The 24,091-nt window shown below is 39.4% G+C and overlaps 1 protein-coding gene across 4 annotated transcripts in view; it reads right to left on the bottom strand.

Moving 5' to 3' along the window:
• The window catches only part of UBE4B (ubiquitination factor E4B), a 149,618-nt gene that overhangs the window by 10,945 nt on the left and 114,582 nt on the right, over positions 1 to 24,091 (bottom strand). For all 4 annotated transcript variants that reach the window (XM_072608812.1, XM_072608813.1, XM_072608814.1 and 1 more), the window contains 6 exons: positions 23,844 to 23,943; positions 20,930 to 21,057; positions 20,341 to 20,439; positions 19,194 to 19,429; positions 8,862 to 8,988; positions 1,146 to 1,290 (listed from right to left, as the gene is read on the bottom strand). In XM_072608812.1, the coding sequence (XP_072464913.1) occupies positions 1,146 to 1,290; positions 8,862 to 8,988; positions 19,194 to 19,429; positions 20,341 to 20,439; positions 20,930 to 21,057; positions 23,844 to 23,943 (835 nt within the window). The remainder of the gene's footprint in view (positions 1 to 1,145; positions 1,291 to 8,861; positions 8,989 to 19,193; positions 19,430 to 20,340; positions 20,440 to 20,929; positions 21,058 to 23,843; positions 23,944 to 24,091) is intronic.

Here is a 24,091-nt window from a genome sequence, read left to right as displayed (position 1 = left end):
AAGGCACTGGAAAATCAGACTGATGAGTTCATAGCAGGGGCAGGCTTCCCCACCCTTGGTTTATACTACAGTAACCTGGATGAAATGGGAAGCCATTGAAAGTTTTAGGTGGGGGAATGACCAGAACTACACAAAATAAGCAAAAGGTAAAGTGATTAGAGGCAGAGAGATGACCAGGCATGGCCTGAAAGCATGAACCCTGGCAGTGGTCATGCTGAAAAAGGAGGATGCTCTGGAATGCAACACATACAAAGGCATAAAATGCTGAGCTGCTTCTCATTTCCCATATTATTCCAAAGGGATCATTAAGTTGGAGGAAAACATTCAAATAACAGCAGTTAGATCCTATGATCCCAATCTGCAAATTTGAACAGGAAGTTTGTTACTGAACAAGCCTTTTCTCCACTTGCCACAAACACTCAGACTTGGGCTACAACTGGGCTTTGTCACAGTAGAATTCTTTATCTTCATTTGGAAAATCTTTATAGAAGAAAATTTAACACTTTCACCCCAAGGCGGGACTGCAATTTTGGACAACAGTCATGATTCCCTGGAGAAACTCAATTCCAAATCAGGTTCTGATGTGGAATAATAACCAACAGCTTGGCTTTGTGGGCGCATTTGTTTGGATCATTACATTAGGACAATTCTACTACCTCAGTGACTTAACCAAATCTATGTAAAAAGAAGTGAAACTTACAGTGTTGGGAAGAGACAGACACCCCTCATCAACAGGGCTTCTACATGGCACTTAAACTGGAACAAAGGTTCATCTATCTTTTGAATGACTATCACAACACTTTGAATATTTTAAACATGTCAAAACAAGCCTGAAAAAGCATCAGGTTCCTCTCCAGCAAACAGAATCCAAACGATGTGCTCTTTAGCTTCCTTCTCAAATATAAGTCAATATGACCAAACAATAAAAGTTCTTCTCCATAAAAGCTCTTTAAAAACTAACAGGAGGTCAGGTTTTCAGGATGCATTCTGAGAGACTTCAAAAGCCAGATACGTCAATGTTCAGCTACACACCAAATCCATAATGGAGTCAAACCAACAAATAGTGACCTCCCAATGCACCATCTACAGAAAAGCCCTGCCAGGTCACAGCAAGGCTATGGGGGCCTCTGGGGTCACATCCTCACCCGGGGCAACAGGTCCCACTGTTCCTTGTTCTTCATTTCTTCTTGCACTTCATGGATCCGCTTCAGTGACTCCAGACTCTCATCCAACAAAAACGTTGTGTCATTTATCAGCATGTTTATGTACCGAACAAACTGCTTCCCAGAACTGGAAAAGCAAGCAAAATGCACACATGTTTACGTATCACCCCAAGAAGCACAAAAGGCTCTGAGAAGGCAAAATAGAAGTCCTCCAGAAGAACAGGAGCTACTGCCTAGATGATCAGTTATATTCCCTATGACATTATCATTCTTGACACAAACAATCTGAGCTATTCAACACACAGTTCACGGACTAATTGCTTCATTGGATCTTTGTTTCTCCTTTTTAAAAATATATAACTAATACGTGAACCAAACTTTTTGTTGTAGAAGACAAGCTCTAAGTTTGGGAAACATGAAAACATGTTAAGACTCAACTAAGGTCCAAAAAGAAAAGATGTGTGAGGAAAGACTAATCTTTACACAGAGAATAATAGAAACCTCAGATATGCAGCAAATAAACTAACAAAAGTGATTAATAGCTTCTATGAAACAGTAAGACACAAAATTCATCTGTGTCTCTAATACAGTGCTAACAAAAAAACAAAAAGAAATTCCATTTAAATAACTAAAAAAATGCATAAAATATCCACCACTAACCTTCCATTCTGGGGTCATACAAGTACAAAATACAGTTTACAGAGATAAAGGAAGTCTTAAATAACTAGAAACATTCACTCATGGTTTGGCTGGGGTAATATAAAGAAAACAATAATTCTATCCATATTACTTTACAGATTTAGCGCTCCATCAAAGCGCTAAATGCTTTCTATAACTAGAAAACACAATTTATTTGGAGGAACAAAAAGTTAAGAATCTAAAGGATGTGATGACAAGAGCAGGAATGAAGGGGCCATTGACATTATCAGATCTCAAACTACATCTTAATGCAGTATTCATCTAAACTATTTGGTACTTGTCAGAAAATAGAACAGTGGAACAAAGTAGATGAGTGGGACTTATTACCAAGTGAGCACAGCATTAGCAAGTTTAATAAACCCAAGTATACTTAATTAGGTTCAGAACTCTATATTTGAGAAGAACACTGGGAAAAGTAGAAGGGAGGTCCTCAAAAGTGCAGCCTTGACTATCCAAACAGTCAAAGGTCCAGACCTAGAGGGCCACATGTGGCCTTGAGACCATAGGTTTCCCACCCCTGGTTAGATCAATATCTTATAAGACATCTACAACAAACTTCAGGTAAATATAAAAAGTCACATAGAAAAAAAATTAGGAAGTACCTCACACAGCTATGACTAGTGTGAAAATTACTTAAACAAAAAGCTTTATTGATGCCTTTTGCTTTTAAGTTAATCAAAAGATGCCAGAAAAAGTGAACCCACCATTTTAACAAAAAAGGAAAAACCAGCAGAGTGAGACTGCATCTGACACCATCTATACCATTCTGCCCTGAGATTGCTGGCCTCAGGGGCTTCATTATCTGTTTTCTAAGACTACAACTGGATTTTCTAATTACTTAAAACACGACTTTCCATTTACACCGTCAGTCACTGGGAAACCTCTTCTTCTGGTTCTGCTTATTTCACTCTGCATCAATTCACACAGTGAAGGATAAACCAAAGACAAAAATGGTAATAAAAAGGGAAAGCAAAGGACAGGAATAACCATTTATTGTGTGCCAGGCACGGTGCTAATATTATCTTACTTGATACTAACAATGCTGGAAGGCAGGTCGCTATTATTTTCCTCATTTTACAACTGAGGAAACTGATGCAGGGAGAGGTTAAGTGACTTGCCCAGGGTCTCAAAGACAGGAAGTATGAGACCAGATTTGAACTCTGGTCTTCCAAGCTCTGGGCCTAGGCTCTATCCACCATGCCACCTCGCTGACTCTAGGAGAAATACAAACTTTCAACTGTACCAAACAATGCTCCAACTCGCTCATGGACACAACACAAGTAAAACGAATCAGGGGTTTGCTTCTTCTCATATAAACCCAGACTACATTTTCAGCAAAGTGGACAAAAGATGGAAATGGTTAATACTGGGGGGTGCCCTGGGGAAGACAGGCTCACCAGTGTGGGTGGGGACAAAACCAGAAAGAGTTCAACCACTTTGTAAAACATTCTGCAATCAGACTAGTAAAGACACTAAACTGGTCATGCTTTTGGACTCAACAATATCACTATCAGACATATGTATTACTCAAAAGGAAGTCAAAAACAAAGGGCAAGCATCCACACAGACAAAAAACATTACACTTTTGTGCTAAGAACAGGAAACAAAGTAAAGGCCGGCTGATAAGGAATGGTGGGACAAACTGCAGCCTATGAATGTAACAGAATAGGAATGTAATATTACTGAGTTGTAAGAAATGACAGTTATGAACTCAGGGAAACTTGGAAGGACTTGTATGGAGTGCAGGCGAAAGTAATTAAAACCAGAACAATTTGCATAGCGAAGAAAATTTTTAAAGACATCAAATCATCTGAATTCTAATTAATACAATGACCAACTGTCGCTTTTGACAGTGACTTCTGACAAAAAGGTGGAAGATGACAGGTGTAGATTATGGGCATGCATTGTGTTAACATGGTCAACCGGCCGATTTATTGCATAACTGTTATGTTTTGTTACAAGGGAGAATTCAGTGGGATTCATGTGGAGGGTGAATTTACTGGGAAGTAGCAGTGATATTTTAAAAAGGCATCAATCAAACACTGACTGCTTAAACAGGTCATTAACCAGCCTTCTTTGAAGCCCATTCAGCAGGGGCTATGTCTATACTTAGCAGTCCAAATGCAAGCCTCACCCTCAGACCGAAGCCCTCACCCCTGAACTGACTTCTCCTTCTGATTTTCCCAGTTCTGCCCATGGTGTTTGTTTGGTTAGTCTCTAACGCCCAAACTTTACCTTCCACTCACTGTTCTCATTCCCCTTTTACATGATTCAGTTCCTAAGTCTTGCTGATTCTACTTAAGCAATTTTTCTCTTTCTTTTCTTACAACTGCCAACGCGTTCCCACCCACAAGAACGATTTCAGTATCCTTGTAGCAGGTCTTATAGCCACTCTTTCTTCCATCGAATTACACCTTTATCCTGCTGCCAAAACGATCTCTTGTGCATGCTTTGAAGGATGTGACTTCCCTCCTGTGGAAATTCACCATTAGTTTATAACCACCTATCACCTTTCACCTTGTGTTAATAGGTTCAATGGATATGAGTGCAATATTAAGTCTGTCAATTTATTAGCCCTCAAAGTCATTACACGACCAGACTTTTTGAATTAAATATTTCCTTAATGATATATTTTACACCACTTCATTTGAATGTTACTGCTGACAGTAATTGTCTACTACTTGTGCCTAACATGCCCTCCAGATTACCTACTACTTGGATCTTACTCAAATTTCCTTCTGTTTCTCCTATGTCCCACTCATCCACCTAACTTTCTGACTAACGTACCCCATACATTGGCCACTGTTGTTTCTTCCATTAGAAATTTTCCCTCAAATGCAAGTACTGTCTTTGTTTTTTGTATCCCCAACACTAAAACACAGTACTTGGTACACTGTGTTTAAGAAATGCTTTTTCATTCATTTGCTCACAGCCATATCAGATCACCAAAATACAGGTGTTAAAAAAAAAAAAAAAGAAGACTGGCATTGGGGGTAGAGAATGGATCAAAACCATTGAAAGCACTGAGTTCTCTCCTAACTCCAGTCAATTCTCAGCCCAGTTCAGTATTTGGCACAGATAAAGTCCAAAATATATATAGCTTAATTCAGTGAGCTACCTATCCAACTGCAGGTTAGTTTGAACAATAAGAATCTGTTATCTATTTGGATTTCTATGTGTATTACTCAGCCATTCTGTTTCGAGTGACTGGAATCCACTGAAGAGGGCCTAGAGTTATCATGGCACTAGATGCAAAAAGAGAAGGTTATCTACCAAGAGATAGCATGGTAGAAATCTACCACAATCTAGAGAATCTTATCATTCATCATTAAAAAATTCCTCTTCCACTGAGAATTAGGACATCTCATCCTCCACATAAGACTAAGTACCTTCAGCATACTTGTATCGATAATCAAAAGCTGGTAGAACAAAATTATCTCTGCTGCTGCATCTATCTAGGAATCTTACATGTTCTTCATGTCAGCACATTTACAAACACAATTTCGGAGGAAGGCCTTAAAGGATGCATTTTGCTCAATGAAGTAAAACATATGTGTGTACACACACACACACGTTCATTTGTAACCAACAAAACAATAAATCCTAGGATTTTATTTCTGCTATCTCTATCAGTTTAAAAATGTTGCAGAGAATTGTTACAGATTACCTATTCCAGGGAGCATGATGGCATAGGCCTATGATGCCTGTTACTAGGAAGGCTGAGGCTGATGGGTCTCTTGAATTCAAGAGCTCGGAACCCCATCAGGGTAGTTGGCACTCATATGAGCTCCAGGGGGTGGGGTGCCATCAGGATGCCTAAGGAGGGTCCTGAGGGTGGGTCAAAGCTCTCAAGTCACTTAGTGGGATCAAGCTGTGAGTGGCCACTGCATTTCCAGCCTGGAAGAGCGGAACTAAGCCTCAAAAAGAAATAAACAAATGAATCAACAAAGCTGGCCTATCTTTTGCTCCTATTCTGATTTCAATATGTGCACGCAAGATTTTGTAAAGAGAAAACAGTAGGTACACAGGCCACAGATTACTAATATCTTTTTGATTTAAAGAACAATTTTTGGGGAGGAAGTTATTATCATCATCCGTGATCTTTTTCATCCTTTTGAGATCTTCTCCAAAGAGCTTCAAAAACAATCTGAGTGCTTTTAAAAATTATGCTGATTCCAGAATGGGTTTCTTTTATGTATTTTAGCCAGATTCAACAACTCCACTAAATTCATTCCCACTATCACTAAAGCTTAGTGTCCACATGCAGTAGTTACACCATAACTGACAGCGTAAACAGATCAGTCTAGAAATGCTGGCAGATTTGTTCCATTTCATACTGACTTCCAACCTGACATGGAGCTTTACCTGCAAATTGCTCAGGATATTACGGCTCATCGGGGTATCACGCCTTACTTTCTGCAGTGTTATTTTTTCATTATTTTATAGAATACGACTTGTATTCTTCCAGCATCTTTGCAGTGCTTTGTAAATGAGCTTATCTTAGTCAGTGTCGTCCTCTACTTAAAAAGAGCTTGCTTGTGATGCAGTTTCGTGACAGACCATTGCCATTTTTGGGAGAAGAGTGACCAATGACCCACTTTTCATATTCACTAGCTTATTTAAACAGGCTAGGTTGAAGACTTTGTCATTTCATGTAGCATCTTGTTTCCTTCTAATCTGGTTAGTTCTGGCTTTGCACTAATGCAGCTAATGACCTAACTGCACAGCTGATTCAGACAGAAATGATACCCATGTCAATGAATAAATAGTCAATTTATGACCTAACTGCACAGCTGATTCAGACAGAAATGATACCCATGTCAATGAATAAATAGTCAATTTCTTCTTTGAGAATTTGTTCAGTGCTTGCACATCTAGCTGCCCAATTCTCTTCTTGAATAAAATATTCATCATTTATGGGCATGAGGCTTCTGAATAATCTATCAATCTCAGGCATCTTTTATTCCTTAATCACGAACCATCATTCTCTGTTTATCCTTTCAAAATGAAATCACATCATATCCAAGTGCAGGTTGGCTCATTCTGAAATTCTTGTCAGGTTCTTCATTCAATTTCTCTACTTCTTCATCCTTAGCAATAGACACTTGCTGCCATTATCTCCATGGTGGCCCTTTTGCCTACTCTCATTATGAGTACTATAAAGTAAGATGACTAAATGTCTCACCAAATACAAATATTTTGGGGCACACAATGAAACCACCTCTGCCAACTCCTTTATTTGCTACTCCAAGGAGAATCCAAGTCATTCTTCCAGTTGCTAGAGCTTCTTATGATTTCTATTTTAATGAGAATATTCACTCATCCATCCATCCATCTTTCTATCTTTCAAAAGGGTATCAACTTGTTTTTTATGTGGCAAATAGTTCACAGTGAGGGTTCCAATTCTTTACATTGGGAAAGCATCTAAAAGCTGTGTAATAACTAGTACTCTGCCCCATAATTGCCAACTCTCAATTGTCACTACTGAAGTAGAAGAAGCCTGCACAGGGCTGAGAGCCATTTTGTATTTTTATGTGTTTCATGAATGGCAATGCCAAATACTCTATCCTAGTGGGTGATCCACTGGTGATGCTTTTTTAAGCCAGTTCTCCAATAAAACATTCAGTCACCAAGACGGAACTAAGAGCTCTTCTAGCTCTGTAGAAACTCTCAGAGCTCACAATCCACTGGCAGAGCCTTTGAAACCTAAAACCACCTCCTTGTCACAATAAGACATAAAAGTATGACTTTGTTTTTCTGATGGAAAGAAAAATTCCATTAAAAATGCAAGTATGATTTTACCATTTCACTTCTGTGCCAAAATTTCAAAGGTTCCCTTTGGCCTTTCTTTCTGTCCCTAGCATTTAAGATTCTCCGTAATCTTTTCTCTTACTCTACTCACCAAAAATTTTGTGCTCTTTTATCTTCATAGCTTTGCTAACATCATACCCTAGGCTTGGTATTTTCCCCCTTTTAGATTGTCAAATTTCTACTGATCCTATAAAGCCCATTCTACAAGACACTTCCTCCATCAAAGCATTCCTGATGCCCATAGTCGATAAAAATCTTCCCCCTTAGACCTCACAAATGACTTTTAACTGTCTAGTGCAATATCATGTTTTGGTCATTATATCTGGATGTGTCTGGCTTTTATCCCCTGATTAACTCTAGGCTCCAAGAGGATGGGAACCTGATTTAATTTAAATTTTGCATTCCTCTTAGCACTGTTCTGCACACAGTAGAATCTTCATAAATATTTGCTGACTGAATGAATACTGAGGCCAGACAAATCTGACTTTATGAAGACACCTGATCACTTCACTTCTCTGCTCCAAAATCTTTAGCAGTCTACTATTCCTAATGAATAAATCTGAGTTGAAACCTCAATGGTCATCTAGACCAAGTCACACTCCACAAAAAATACCTACCTACAATACAACTAACAAGTGGTCATCCCACCTCTGGTGAGTGGGAGCCCCAAATTCCACTCTAAATAAGCTCGAATGGCCAGAAAGCTCTTCCTGATATCCAGCCTAAATCTGCCTCCGCAATTTCTATCCATTGTTCACTCTCGGCCATAAAGACTAGTTTGATCTATCCCTTTGTAAGCTACTATGTTCTCCCTGAGTTTCCCATAAAGCCTCACAAAGGATGGTCTCAAGACTGTACCACTCTCATCATTGTTCTCTGAATGCTCTCCAGTTTAACAAAGGCCTTCCCTCAGATGTGCGGCCAAGAATGAGTGTATTATTACAGACGTGTTCTGATCAAGGCAGATAACAGAAGCAGCATCACCTCCTTATTCCTACATGCTATACTTTCTCTTGGTAGAGACCTAAACTGTGTTAGCTATTATATGCCTGGCACAAAGTAGACCCCTTAATAAATGCTTGTTGAACTGAATTGTTACAGTATGTGGTTTCTGTGACTAGCTAACAGAACTCCTATCCAAGATTTTCACAAGAGTAAAAGTTGTAATTTTGGAAACCCAATACTCACTTGAATTCTTCCATAAAGGTGCCATGATGGGCTATGTTTTGCCAAAGACTTTTAAAAATGGTGCTGATATGATATCGGATTGTAAATTTGTCATAGAACTCGCTGGTGGCTCCAGTGTGCTCAACATCTACAGAGAAAACAGGGAAAGAAGGTGCAGTCAAGGCCACAGGTTTTCTTACAAAGTCAATCACAGCCGCTACCACGTGAACCCTAAATGTATAAATCTAAATATAAAAAAGCTGTCCTAATTTGGCTTTATTTTAGGAGAAATAGCCAGAAACTTTATCCCTCAGACCCATATTTCTTCAAAACAAAACAAAACATATCAGGAAAAACCAGGAAAATGAAATCGCCAATAGCAAGGAAGATTTGGTTTTATCTAGATAAAAACAATTTAGCAACAGCTAGAAACTACACTTTTTCCTTCCTTTCCACTTCCTTAAAAACAAAACAAAACAAAAAATCAACTGGATTAAGTTCTGCTCCCGTAGGAAGCAGAGATCAGATAAACAGCTGGCTTTTTTTTTAGAACATCCTTGTGATTTCAGTCAATCAATAAACATTAAGCACTTCCTATCTGCCAGGCACGGTGCTAAGTGCCTGAGATACCATAAGAGGCTAAAGACAGTCCCTGACCCTCCAAAAGCTCAGTCTAAAGGACGAGACAATGTGGAAACATACGTCCCCACTGGTATAGAAAACAAGGCCTCGCCCTGGAGATGGGCACCCACTCTGCTCATCTGAAAAAGTCGTCTGGGCCATGATGAAGTTAAGTGACAAGCAAAGCGTGTTCCAGATGACATAAATCTGGGTGTCCTAACTCTGAAGGTGAAGCTCATTTATTTACTGAAACATATCAGGGTGGAGTAAAGATCAAGTAGGGTTAACTAGGTATTATTTAATTAATGAAAATGCTGCTCACATTCATGAAACTGTTTTTCAAATAACTTTTATTTCCTGTCAAATATCAATCAATAATAATTAAGCACCTACTGTGTGCCAGGTCCTGTGCTAACTGCCAAAAAGAAGTAAAAGACAGCCTCTGACCTCAAGGAGCTTACAGTCTAATGGGAGAGACAACATGTATACAAATACACATGAAGCAGGTTCTTTACAGGATAAATAGGGAATAATTAACAGAGGGAAGGCACTGGAATGAAGAGGAGTTGGGAAAGGCTTCCTGTAGAGGTGGGATTTTTGGAAGTGACTTAAAGGAAGACAGGTTAGTAGTCTGAGTGCCTTCTAGGCATGGGTAACAGATGAAGAAAATGCCTTAGGCTAACAGATGGAGGGTCTTGTTTGTGGAACAGCCAGGAAGCCAGTGTCACTAGATAAAATAATATATGTTGGGGAGTAAGGTATAAGAAAATTGGAAAGGTACAAGGGGGCTAGATTATGAAGAGTTATGAATGTCAAACAGAGCACTTTGTATTTGATACTGGAGGTGATAGAAAACCACTGAAGCATGGTCAGACAGGCACTTCAGGAAAATCACTTTAGCAGGTGGAGGATGGACTGGAGTGGGGAGAGACTTGAAGCAGGCAGATGAACCGTTAGGCTTCTGCAATAATCCACAAGGCGATGAGGGCCTGCACCAGCATGGTAGTAGTGTCAGAGGAGAAAGGGAGGCAATGGATGTTGCAAATAGAGATGTTGCAAAGGTGAAATCAGGCCTTAGATAAAGGAGTGGGATGTGTGTGAGAGAATTCAGGTTTGTTCCAAAGGGTCCATGAACTTTCTGGCCCAGAGACCTTACTGGTAGGTATACCTTTATGGAGGTCAAAAATGAAACAAAGCTTGTACATCAACCAAAGTCCTCATAGCAGAACTTTTGGTGGCAGCTTAGAATTGGATAAAGAAGTAGATGACAGGGGTGAGGGTGGAGCCAAAATGGTAGAGTAGAAGCAGAGACTTGCTAGTATTCTGTCTCCAAGCCCAGTCAAATACCTGTAAAAAATGACTAAACAAATTCTGGAGCTGCAGAACCCACAGAATGATGGAGTGAAGCAAATCTCCAACCCAAGACAGCCTGGAAGGTCACCAGGAAGTGCCTATCACACCATGCTGGGAGCAGAGCACAGTCCAGTGTGGGTTATACAGGCATAGAAAGGATATGAGCAGGCCTCAGGGGGGACTGAATCTCTGGCACCTGTGGTGGTATCCAGACTTCACAACCCCCAAATGCCGAGGACAAATTGGAAGGTCAGTGGAAAAACCCTGCGGGACCTGTGTGAGAGAGCAGTGGTCCAGCCTCAGGAGGGCGTAGAAGAGCCAGCAGGAGTTGCAAGAACAGCAGCAATTTGTGGAGCTCTAGGCTCACAGACTGTGGGGGAATCAAGTGGCTGACAGCACACTTGCTACCCCCTTGACAAAGAGCTCAAAAGTCAAGTCAATGGCAAGGGAAATGAGCAAAAACAGGAAAAAGAGTCAGACTACAGAATCTTACTTTGGTAAGAAGGAAGACCAAAATATACTAACAGAAGAAGACAATAAAATCAAGGTGCCTACATCCAAAGCACCCAAGAAAAATATGAATTGGTCATATGCCATGAAAGAGCCCAAAAAGGATTCTGAAACTCAAGTAAGAGAAATAGAGAAAAAATTGGGAAGACAAATGAGTGATGCAAGAAAATCATGAAAACTGAGTCATCTGCTTGCTAAAGGGGACCCAAAAAAATACTGAAGAAAATTACACTTTAAAGCCAATGAGGAGAAGGGTGCCTTAAAAAGCACAATTAGACAGATGGGAAAAGGAGATCCAAAAGTTCATGGAAGAAAATAATTCCTTAAAGATTAGAGTGGAGCAGATGGAAGCTAATGACTTTATGAAAAATCAAGAAATTATAAAACAAAACCAAAGGAATGAAAAAACAGCAGACAATGTAAAATATCTCATTGGAAAAACTGACCTGGAAAATAGATCCAGGAGAGACATTTAAAAAAATTATTGGATTACCTGAAAGCCATGATCAAAAAAAGAGCCTAGATATCATCTTTCAAGAAATTATCAAGGAAACTAACCTGATATTCTAGAATCAGAGGGCAAAATAGATATTGAAAGAATCCACCAATCACCTCTTGAAAGAGACCCCAAAAGGAAAACTCCTAGGAATATTGTAGCCAAATTCCAGAGTTCTCAGATCAAGGAGAAAATATTGCAACTAGTCAAAAAGAAACAATTTGAGTACTGAGGAAACACAAGATCTAGCAGCTTCCACATTAAGGAATCACAGGCCTTGGAATATGATATTCTGGAGGTCAAGGAGCTAGGAATAAAAGTAAGAATCACCTACCCAGCAAAACTGAGTATAATACTTCAGGGGAAAAAATGATCATTCAATGAAATAGAGGACTTTTAAGCATTCTTGATGAGAAGACCAGAGCTGAACAGAAAACCTGACTTTCAAACACAAGAATCAAGAGAAGCAGGAAAAGGTAAACAGCAAAGAGAAGTCATAAGGGACTTACTAAAGGTGAACTGCTTACATTCCTACATGGAAAGACAATATTTATATTTACAAGTCTTGAGACTCTTCTCAGTATTAGGGTAGTTGAAGGGATTATATACATATGGACATAGGGCACAGGGTGAGTTGAATATGAAGGGATGATATCTAAAAAAAAAAAATTAAGGGTTCAGAGAAGGGGAAAGGGAGAAATAGAATGGGCTAAATTATCTCTCACATAAAGGAGGCAAGAAAAAGTATTTTCAATGGGGGGGGGAGGTGAGAGGGAAAGAGTGAACTTTACTCTCATTGGATTTGGCTTAAGAAGGGAGTAACATGCACATTCAAATTTGGTATGAAAATCTATCTTACACTACAGGAAAATGGGGGGAAAGGAGATAAGCAGGAGGTGGGGGGATGATAGCAGGGAGGGCAAATGGGAAGAGGGAGTAATTAGAAGTAAGCATGTTTAAGGAGGGACAGGGTCCTAAGAGAGAATAGAATAAATGAGGGGCAGGATAGGATGGAGGGAAATATAGTTAGTCTTTCACAATATGACTGTTATGGAAGTATTTTGTGTGATTGTACACATATAACCTACATTGAATTTCTTGCCTTCTCAGTGAGGATGAGTAGGGAGGGGGGGAGGGAAAGAAGTTGGAACTCAAAGTTTCAAAAACGAATGTTAAAAATTGTTTTTACATGCAGCTGGGAAATAAGACATAAAGGCAATGGGGTATAGAAATCTATCTTGCTAACAAGAAAACAGAAGGGAAGGGGATGAGAGAAGGGAGGGCAGATTAGGGGAAGGGGTAATCGGAATGCATGATGTCTTGGGACAGGCGGAGGGGAGACATGGGGAGAAAATCTGGAATTCAAAATCTTTTGGAGGTGAATGTTGAAAAGCAAAAATGAATAAATTAAAAAATAAAATAAAAAAGCTTTTAAAAAAGAAGCAGATGACAACCAATGAAGGAATGACCTAACAATCACAGTACATAAATACTGTGGGAGCATAAGAAGTGATGTAGTGAAGTGAGCAGAACCCAGAAAACAAGGCACATAGTGCCTAAAAAGCTATAAATAGAAAAAAATTGAAAAAACACAAAAAACTTGTGAAAATGTACCTCATTCCTTTTATTGCAGGGGAGGAGGGGACAACAGGATGATAGGTGTGAAATATTATACATACTGTTGTATCACACTCAGTATCACACATGTGATACTGAGATGCCCCTCATCCCACTTCCCTCTTCCTTTTAAAATCTTTGTTATAAAAGAAATGGTTCATTTTGTAAGGGAAGAGGGAGGGATATATTTGGAAATGAAAGCAATATAAAATTTAAAGACAAAGACAAAGTGCAATATCTGGAGTTAAGGAAAACTTCTGTTTAAAAGAGAGGAAAAAGACATAAAACAGGAATGACTTACAACAATAGCTGATATGAAGATCTAAAGGTGCTTTTATGTACATAAGAACAACATGCCCCCTAAAAGGATGGAGATATATGTACTTAATCAAGGGATAGGATAGCCTGAGGACTCAAACAAAGTCTCCATCAGAAAGACTCGTGAGAACCAAGACGGCCAGTTCTACATCCTTGGCAAATCCAAGGTTAACATTCAACCTGCCCATGGTTAATGTTCAACAAATGTCCTTCTCTCTGCCTTCCTTAATTTACTCTAACACACAACCCCTGTTACTATTAGTCGCTGTTGCTTAGCATGTTTATCTGGTCTTTGTTTGAGTCTGCATCACAGGGCATCCCCCTATTTGGACACTGGTAACCCTTTCTTTTCCAAATTCTTTTCCATGGTGTCAGAAAGCACAAAAGCTCAAAGATTAGCACATAAAGCAACTGCTTTTTTCTTCAAATGTGTGTGTGTGTGTGTGTGTGTGTGTGTGTGTGTGTGTGTACACGTTCTCCCCCCCATATTAGTCATGTTATGAAAGAAGACAGACTCAAAGGGGTGGGGGAATACAGAAACTGAAAAACAATATGCTTCCATCTGCATTCAGACTCCATCAGTTCTTTCTCTGGAGGTGAATAGCATTCTTCATCATGAGTCCTTTGGAACTGTCTTGGATCACTGTTCAAGTTGTTCACAGCAGCTGACCATAGCACAGCATCGCTGTTAACTGCGTACAATGCTCTAGTTCTGCTCACTTCACTCTGCATCAGTTCATAAGTTTTTCTGAAAGCTGCCTGCTCATCATTATAAGATAGTAATATTCCATTACAATCACACAGCACAACTTATTTAACCATTTTCTAACTGATGGGTATTTCTTCAATTTCCAATTCTTTGCCATGACAAACAGGACTGCTATAAATTTTTTTTTTTTTTACAATTAGGTCCTTTCCTCTTTTTGTGCATCTCTTTGGGATACAGGCCCCTAATAGTAGTACTGCTGGATCAAAGGGTATGCACAGTTTGGACTGCCCTTTGGGCATAGCTTCAAACTTCACCTCAGAAAGGTTGGATCAGTTCACAATTCTATCAACAGTGCATTACTGTTCCAATTTCCCCACATCTCCTCCAACATTAATTATTTTTGTTTTCTGTCATATTAGCTAATGCTAATCTGATAGGTGTGAGGGACTACCTCAGAGTTATTTTAATCTGCATTTCTCTAATCAGTAGTGATTTAGAGCATTTTTTCATATGACTACAGATAGCTTTGATTTCTTCATCTGAAAACTGCTTGTTCATATCCTTCGACCATTTATCAATTGGGGAATGATTTGTATTCTTATAAATAAATTTGACTCAGTTCTCTATATATTTGAGAAATGAGGCTTTCATCAGAGACACTTGCTATAAAAATTGTTTCCCAGCTTTCTGCTTTCCTTCTAATCTTGGATTTGTTTATGCAAAAACTCCTTAATTTTAAATAATCAATGTCATCCATTTTACATTTAGTAATGCTCTCTATCTCTTGTTGAGTCATAAATTCTTTTCTGTTCCACAGCTCTAACAGTTGCTCTCCTTCTATGCTTATGGTATCACCTTTTATGTTTAAATCATGTACCCATTTTGATCTTATCTTGGTATACAGTGTAAGATGTTGCTCTACACCTAGTTTCTGTAACACTATCTTCTAGTTTTTCAGCAATTTCGGTGAGTTCTTGTCTCAAAAGCTGAGGTGTTTGGGTTTATCAAACACTATATTACTACTACGATCGTTTACTACTGAGCTTTGTACACCTAACCTATTCCACTGATCCACCACACTATTTCTTAGCACCAGATAGTTTTGATGATTACTGCTTTATAATACAGTCTGAGATCTGGAACAGAGAGGCTACCTTCTTTCACATTTATTTTCATTAATTCCCTTGATATTCTTGCCCTTCTGTTCTTCCAGATGAATTTTAAGATTTTTTTTCTAGCTCAATAAAATAATTTTTTGATAATTTGGTTGGTATGGCACAGAACATGTAAATTTTTATTATGCTGGCTTAGTTCAATCACAAGAAATTAATATTTTCCCAATTATTTTGATCTGACTTTGTGTGAAAAGTGCTTTGTAATTGTGTTCACAAAGTTCCTGGTTTTGTCTGGGCAGGTAGACCTCCCAAGTATTTTATATTGTCTATAGTTATCTTAAATAGAATTTCTCTTTCAATCTCTTGCTGCTGGGTTTTGTCGGTAATACATAGAAACCCTGATGATTTAGGTGGGTTTATGTTATTCCCTGTGACTTTACTAACATCGTCATTTATTTCAAATAGTTTTTTGTTGATCTCCAGGTTTCTCTAAGTATACCATCATATCATCTACAAAGTGTGACAGCTTTGTTTTCTCACTGCCTATTCCAATTTCTCTTATTGCTCTAGCTAACATTTCCAGTACAATACTGATGATAATGGATATCCTTAATTCATTCCTGATCTTACTGGGAAGGCTTCTACTTATCTCCATTACAGATGACGCTTGCTGATGGTTTCAGATAGATTCTACTTATAATTTTAAGATAAGTTAAATTATATTTTTCAAGTAACATTTTATTTGGCCAAGCATTTCCTAAACCATGGCCTAAGTTAAGAATGACTCGGATTTTATGCTACCCACTACAGGCAACAGTTTCATTTTGCCATTTATAATGAGCTCTTTGCATAAGGGGAATGAGTGGAAAGAACACTGGACTCAGAGACAAAAGACACTTCAACCTTGGCTCAAACACTAACTTGCTACGCATCACCTTGGACAAGTACCTTAAGCTCTCTGTTTGTTTCCTTCAATGTTTGGCCCTTCCTTCTCAGTTTGACTGAATGGCTTCCATATTCCATCCTTTAAGTTCAGTTGTACCCCAAGACTCTTTGCATTATCTAGATTTTCTCCCTCCATGACCTCACTGGCCCTCAAGGTTCCATTATTGTCTCAATGCAGATGCACAAGACGTGTGGCTACCTTGTCTGAGTCTCACTTCTGCAGTCTGATCCTACCTCACCCACTCCCTTCCAGACATGTCCACCTTGAGTGTTTTGCAGGTGTTGCCAATGTAACATGTCCAAAACCAAATCTGCTATTGCTCCCTGACACATGCCATGCTTCTGAACTGTCCTTGTTCTTTCTGCACGCACCATCAACTTTTTAGTCACATGTTTACAACCTCAACTTTTCACTCACATTTCCAATGTTCCCCATCCATCAGTCACCCACATCTGTCTCTTTCTCACTCCCACACACAGCCACCAACCTAGTTTAGACCCTTACCAACTTTTGCCTGGGTAAGTGCAATGGCCCCTCGCTGGTCTCTGCCTATCATCCCTCTCTATTCTAATCCATCCTCTATTGGTTCCCAGAGTGACGGTTCTCACATCTGACCACATCATTCCCTTATTCAATCAAATGCAATGGCTCCTTCCTACCATATGACATTTACAATTCTTCACAACCTGGCTCCGACCTTCCAACTTCATTACTAATTACATGCAATTCATTCCACCTATCCTTTTACTGTTCCCCATACCTAACACTCTACCTCCCACCTCTGTGCCTTTGCCCTGGTTGTCTCTCATGCAGGTTATGTACTCCTTCATCACCTCTACCTCTTTTAATCACTTGGTTTAAATGATGAGTTCTATTTGAAGCTCTTCCTGATCTTTTTCTCTCTGCCTCCCCTGCTCCTACCTCCATCCCCCACCCCTGGATAAATACTGTTATCTATTTGTACATATTGTTTTTCCCTAGAGGATTTAACCTTCTGAGGAGCAAGGACTGAAGGGCTGTTTGGGTTTGTCTTTGAATCCCCACTGCCTGGCACATAGCAGGTGTTCCCGACTGCATGATGCTACAAAACTATTTATCCATTCAGTGCAAGAGAGATCAATGGATTTTAATGTAATGGAGTAGTATGAAACCTTTAATGACATAGCTTCAAATCTGCACAGGAACTAACTATCTTCAACTATCTGAAAGGGCTTTTAAAATACTACTCCCTTTCCCAACTACTTAGCCATGTGAGGCCAAGTTTTATTTTTATATTTCAACCAAACAACAGATTAAATGTAGAAGCAGATCTGAGAATCAATCTGTTTTCTAGTAAGCCAGACCTTAAAGAGACCGGCAAAAAAATATAAAACAATGTCACTGTTCTCATAATTTCTTTTTTGGTTTGGAAAATAGCTGTTTTTAATAAAAAAATAATTAAATATTTTAGAAATTTGATGACTTTAATTTCAAATATGGTAAACACTAATAGATCCTACAGAAACCAAAGCTTTTTAGAGTTCTCAAAATTTTTTTACTCTAACTCTATTCCTGAATTGTGTTGTTTTAATAATCTTATAATATGAAGACAATCTTCTTTAAAGATGTCCTCCTGCCTCCAAATCTTCCAAAACAAAGAAAAAGAGTTTTCAATAAGTCTTTTGGTGACACAAATGGTCACTTTATTTAAGTATAATATAGAAATGGGAAATATCCAATCTTCCACTAACACTGGACTAAATGAAATATGGAATTTGTTTCTATGATTCCTTGTTTCTTTGGAAGACCACTTTCTCCTTACAAATTTGGACTTGATTACTAATTGCGTGCTTTCCCCCTCAGCCTTTTTTTTCCTTTTCTTGAACTAGAAAAATCATCTCCATTTTTTGGTCAATCTCATGACCATGTCCTTTCCTTTTCCTACTGCCACAAGTCAACAGACTTCAAGTTCCCCCCTTTCCTAACATCAGTAGGCTGACTCAGCTGAGCACTCCTCCAACTCCAACCATCCATGCACTCTATTTTATTTCTGTCATTTGTCTTTGGGCTTAGTTGGCTCAATGACCTTGGGATATGTAGAAATAGGAACTGAGTTGCAGATTCAAAGCCTAAATTCACCAATTAGTTTTATGAGGAGAAAACTTGCTGTAACCACAAGCTGGATTCCAACTGAAAGGAGATAGCTGGTGAATGCGCACTGCGGGATTACGAGAGGATTGGGGAGTCTAGTACGCTACTCGGGACAAAAGCATCGCCATGATGGGAAAAGTAACATGCCCTGCAAATAGAGATAAAATCCTTCTAAACGAAGGGCAGCAAGGTGGCACTATAGTAGACAGAATACTAGGCCTGGAGGCAGAAAGTCCCGAGTTCAAATCCAGCCTCAGACAAATACCAGTTATATGACCCTGGGCAAGTCACTTAATTCTGCTTGCCTCAGTTTCCTCATCAGTAAAAATGGGAATAATAATAGCACCTACATCCAGAGTTGTTGTGAAGATCAAAGGAGACAATATTTGCAAATAGTGCTTAGCACAATGCTTGGCGTGTAGTAGGCACCATATAGATATTAACTATCATTAGACACAAAACTGACAAAAACACTAGAGATGACCCTGATTGTGACCACCACCAACTAACCCCGTTACAGAACTGTAGACCCTCTCACCTGTATAAAACTTCATCAGTGAGGGGACTAGAAGCTTGGTGGAAAGAGGGTGGTTCTCTATCATTTCAAAAAACTTCTGGGTCCTCGGCTGGACAGCAGGGTTGGTCATGAACATGACCTCCACCAATTTGGCCACCAAGTATGGATTCCGGATGTAGTTCTGGTTGCAGAGCATCACAACAAGGAACATGGCGATATCCTGAGTACAGGGCTCATACAGCACCTGAGGTGAATATCTTAGCAGACAGAGAAAACAGAAATGGCCAATGAAGCCTTGCCACTGGTAACTACTTGGGGTAACTAGTTGGGGCACTAGATACAAACCAGTAAGTACTATTATTACTGAACAGCTGAAGACCTAATGCTTCTATTAGCCAAAGCATAACTTATTTATTACTAAAAATCTGGCACTGATGTCAACTTATTAAATCAGGTAAAGAGAAGGACATAGGTGCTCCTCACTCTCAAAAGATTATTAAAACAAAAGACATAAGTTATCTCTCCTTTTACACAGGGGAGATCTGTTATAGAGAAGGTGGTATATTGGACAAAACCAAAGAACCTACAACCAAAGTATTTCTAGTTCGTGGGTATCTGCTCCAAGGATATTTACTTCCCATATCACCCTTTGTCCACCTCCATCTCCCAGCTCTTACTGTGCCCTCCTTCCTTCCAGCTAGACACATTCAATCGCATCAAATCCACTCCATTTTTCCTGAATACACTACAGTTCCTGCTATTGCCCTCAGAGCTCTTGCTAGAGGATGGCTCTAATAGCATGGCTGGATTTGTTTCCAAGACAGTCCGTCAAGGCAGCAGCAGAAAATGTTAAGCATAAGAGAGGAGTCAAAACTGAAGCTTGTAGTGCTGTTCACTGAATGCCATATATGTAGGTGTAAAATCAGTTACAATCAGAAGCCATGTGGGATTGTGGAAATATCACTGAGGTAGGGCCATTTTCTGTTCCTTAGCTGCTGTGGCATCCAGCACAAAAACTTCCTTTGTCAAAGACTCATCTGCAAAGTGGATGGGGTCATGCTAATGAGAAGACATACCTCAGCAGGCTGTTCTAAGAAGAATACTTGGCAAATGGGCAAGGGCCACAGAAATCTGGGCTGCACTAAGGTCAGAAATAGACTTTACTTACTGTACAATAAAAAATAAAAATTCAGCAACATCTTCCACGTAAAACTCAGGCAATGCTGCAAACACCTTAGGGACATCTGGATTTAAAGGCAGTGTGATACTGTGAAGGAAAGAAAATACAACTTCAAGCAGCAAAGAAACACACGTAGAGCTCTGGCTCAGAAACCAAAACAGCAGTCCCTCACCCTTCCCTGGCCATCTCAGCACAGGGGCTATGGACCATTTTAAGAAAAGTTCACAACTAACAGAGGCCAGTGGTAGGTTTGGTAACTGCCACGTCTTGTGATCTGAATCATTAGATGTCAGAACATCTTGGGATCCTCTGGTTGTCAATTTATGATTTGTCTTGACCTCCTTCAAGAGGATATAAAAGCATCAAAGAAAAGCTTTCTTGGTTTGTTTGTTTTTTAAAAGAGACTGTACTGAAATGCAATGCCTGTGCTGTGCTTCACCTAGATGCACTATGTGGACCAAGGGAGGCCTAATGCTGTGGACTTTCAGGGTCTCTAAGCAACTAACAAGTCAGGGCAGTCAGGCTGCTAAAAACAAGGGAGCAAAAGGAAATCTGCCCAAAGGCAGCACAGACTTACTGAGGATAGGCAGGGTCAAGGATGCGCAGCAGCAGCTGGATTACGATGCCATAGAAATTCAGACATCTCCGCAGGAAGTTTTCGTCCAGCAAACCTGCATCAGCGCAGGCTTTGCATCGCACCAATTTCTGCAGAAACAAGGAGGAAATGACCCCAATGAGTACAGTGCCTAAATACACATAAGCAGAATGGCTTAGATCAGAGGTTCCCAAACTTACTTGACCTACTACCACCCAGGGGGCAGTATCACCTGCTTTGGGAACCCATGACTTAGACCCAAAGACATCAAACTAGGCATGGCCTACACCAGAGTAAAATGTGACTGTGAGATACTTAACAAAATAAATAAAAAACAGCAAAGAGGATGTTAATTTGTGGTTTTCTACTTTAATAAGAAGTCTGGTCCATTTCTCTTTGAGTGTGACACCTCTGGCTTAGACTACAGAGAAAGAGGCTGACCATGTCACAGCCTTCTGGCGCCTTATTTTCTGCCCCTGTGACCTCATAAAGTCTCCTTAGGAGTATAAAATGCACAAAAATGAAAAAAGCTCAAAAGTTAACAAAATGAAAGATAGTATTTCTGTTAATACAACTGTGAACCCTCCATTTTACCCCCTTTTCTAAATCTTGCTCCAATATTCACTATATATATTGCTGGGGATGAAGACCACGTAAAGAATTCTCATCCCTTTCTAAGAAGGAAGTTTGAGGATTTGGCTAATAGAGCTGCTTTCATCCAGTACGTGCATTCTGGCTAAAAATACAATCACCTCATGCTGCTGGCCAAAGAAGTATAATTATGAAATTTATAAATTATCCAACTGTTCATAATCTTCAAACATCAAAAGTCTATAATCAAACAAGTATTTATTAAGTAATGAGGAGAAAAATGTGTGCAGAACAAATATAATGCGAGTGAATACAAATAAGGAGTAGCTGAATAAAAGGTATTAGAGGAAGAGCACTGAAAGTTGGGGGAATCAGGAAGTGTTTCACGCAGAAAATGATGCCTGAGCTGTATCTTAAAGGACAATGGGAACACGCTGAGGAATTACAGCAAAGGAAATACATGCAAAATATTTGTGATCTGGGTATTTGGAGAAGGATCCACCTGACTCCATTTTTATGGAGTCATACATCTCTTACACAATCCACTGTGAACCCTCTTAATGTAGCTGAATTTGTAACCTGGCTAAGTTTGCCAATAAAGTCTATTTATTCAGATTTGTTTACTGAGGGGATATATATTATTTTTAATTAAGGGGATATATATTATTTAATTAAGGGGATATGTATTATTTTAATTAAGATTATTCAACTTTTATAGCCTAAAAGGATATATAAGATTGCAACATGTAAAAGAATTCTCTTTCTCTCTGAGATAATTTTGTCTATAAAATGCCTCATTTGGCTTCCTATAGCTGAGGAAATGTCAAAAAATCTTCCCTTAATTTTATCATTCCAGAAGTCCAGTTTTAGCCAAGTAAGGTTAATATTATCAGTAAACAACTAGACAAATATGAGAAATGGCAAGATAACATATAATAAAAGGAAAAGCAAAAATTTCCGTCACAATAAAAAGCAGACAATGGGGCCTAAAACAAAACAAAAGACCTAACCTTCAGCATTTGCAACTGAAGTATGTATAAACAGAACAATTCACTAATTTAACAATGATTTTTCAGGTCTACATCAGGCAGCATTTGTTTTTGGTGTGCGGAGCCTAGATGTAAAAAGCCATTCATTTGCAGACGGGGAAACCCAAAAACATAGGGCCTGCTATTGACAGGAAAACAGATCCTCAGAGAAGAGCCCCGTCCCCAGAACTGTGCACTTTGATTACCTATGGGACTAAAATAATACTCATATTCTACTCATGATAAGTGGGAACCCTGATGTTTGCTGGGGTCTCAGCACATGGGTTACTAGTTCTTTGATGTCTTAGGAACCTTGAGGAATAAAGGGGAGACAGGGGAAGATGGAAGACAGGTCCTGACAGAGCCTTCACAGGGCTTCCAAAGACCACCCCATTTTTCAGGTTAGATTAGTCCTGGGGGCCCGGGGGTGGGGGGAGTGGAATCCGCTAGGCCTTATTAAGTACAAGAGTCTGTGTTACTGAGGCTAGCAGGGGAGGGGGACAGGGAAGAGGGAACCAGCTTCCACTAGGTTGGCTAAGTTGCCTGTTGAGATACATGTACACATCAGGGTCAAGCCCCCTTGATAAGTGATCACAGAAATCTCTCCTAAATCAATCAAAAGTAAACAAAGTATGAATAAGTCCTCAATCAATCTGAAAGGATCTCAGGGAGCTTGTGGTCTTTAGATGAAAGCAGAGGAAGCCAACGATCTTGCGACTGGTTGAAGGAACGAATCAGGCTCCATGGGAATTATGTATCAAAAACAGCTGTAAGCTACTTCTGAGAAAGAAGATTTTGTCTTTTGGGGGAGAGGAGAATTTTCTCTCCTCTCCACCCTGCCTCCTCTTGACCAGACAATGACCTTGAGAATTTAGAAAGCTCAGATAATCTGCAGTTGCCATCAACTTCAGTGGCAAGGTTCTCAGGGCAAGGGGATGATGATAAAGAAGACATGCTTCAGTCTCTCCAAGGACACCATCCTTCAGAGCCCAGCAGAAAGCTATACCCAAAGGGAACTTCAGAAGGTCTCCTCAAAGGGAGGAAATGACTTCCAGTATCCAAGACCAGGAGCACAAGTAGGCTAAGGGTGTGCCAACTATTCCCAGGGACCCTGTGTGCATGAGGGGAAAGTGTGTTCACTCTCTGGAAGAATGTCTCCATACTGATGGAAGAAAAATCTGATCTACTCTACAGAATGACTATCACTTTACACGAACACATTCTCATCTGAAGAAAAACATGCTACTGGATAATTATACCAATTAATTAGTGCAAACCTTGAGTTGAGTTTTGCAACGCTTCAACATTTCTCGATGTCTGGTTGCCAGAGGGGAATCTTTCCACTGACTTTCGTTGTTTTTAAGATCTTCCACAGTTCTGTAATCGAAGAAAAAGCAAAAAAAAAAAAAAAAAAAAATCAAAGAGGGAAAGGTATTCTCTTCATTTATTCAATCTGAATTACAACAAAAATCAGTCAGTGCAGAAAGTGGCAGTTTATCCTTTTATTATGGTGATATGGGATGTA

This window comes from Notamacropus eugenii, chromosome 5, assembly GCF_028372415.1.
Source record: "Notamacropus eugenii isolate mMacEug1 chromosome 5, mMacEug1.pri_v2, whole genome shotgun sequence".
Classification (NCBI taxonomy): domain Eukaryota; kingdom Metazoa; phylum Chordata; class Mammalia; order Diprotodontia; family Macropodidae; genus Notamacropus; species Notamacropus eugenii.
The sequence above is the reverse complement of the archived record's forward strand: the minus strand, read 5'-3'. Positions and strand labels throughout refer to the sequence as shown.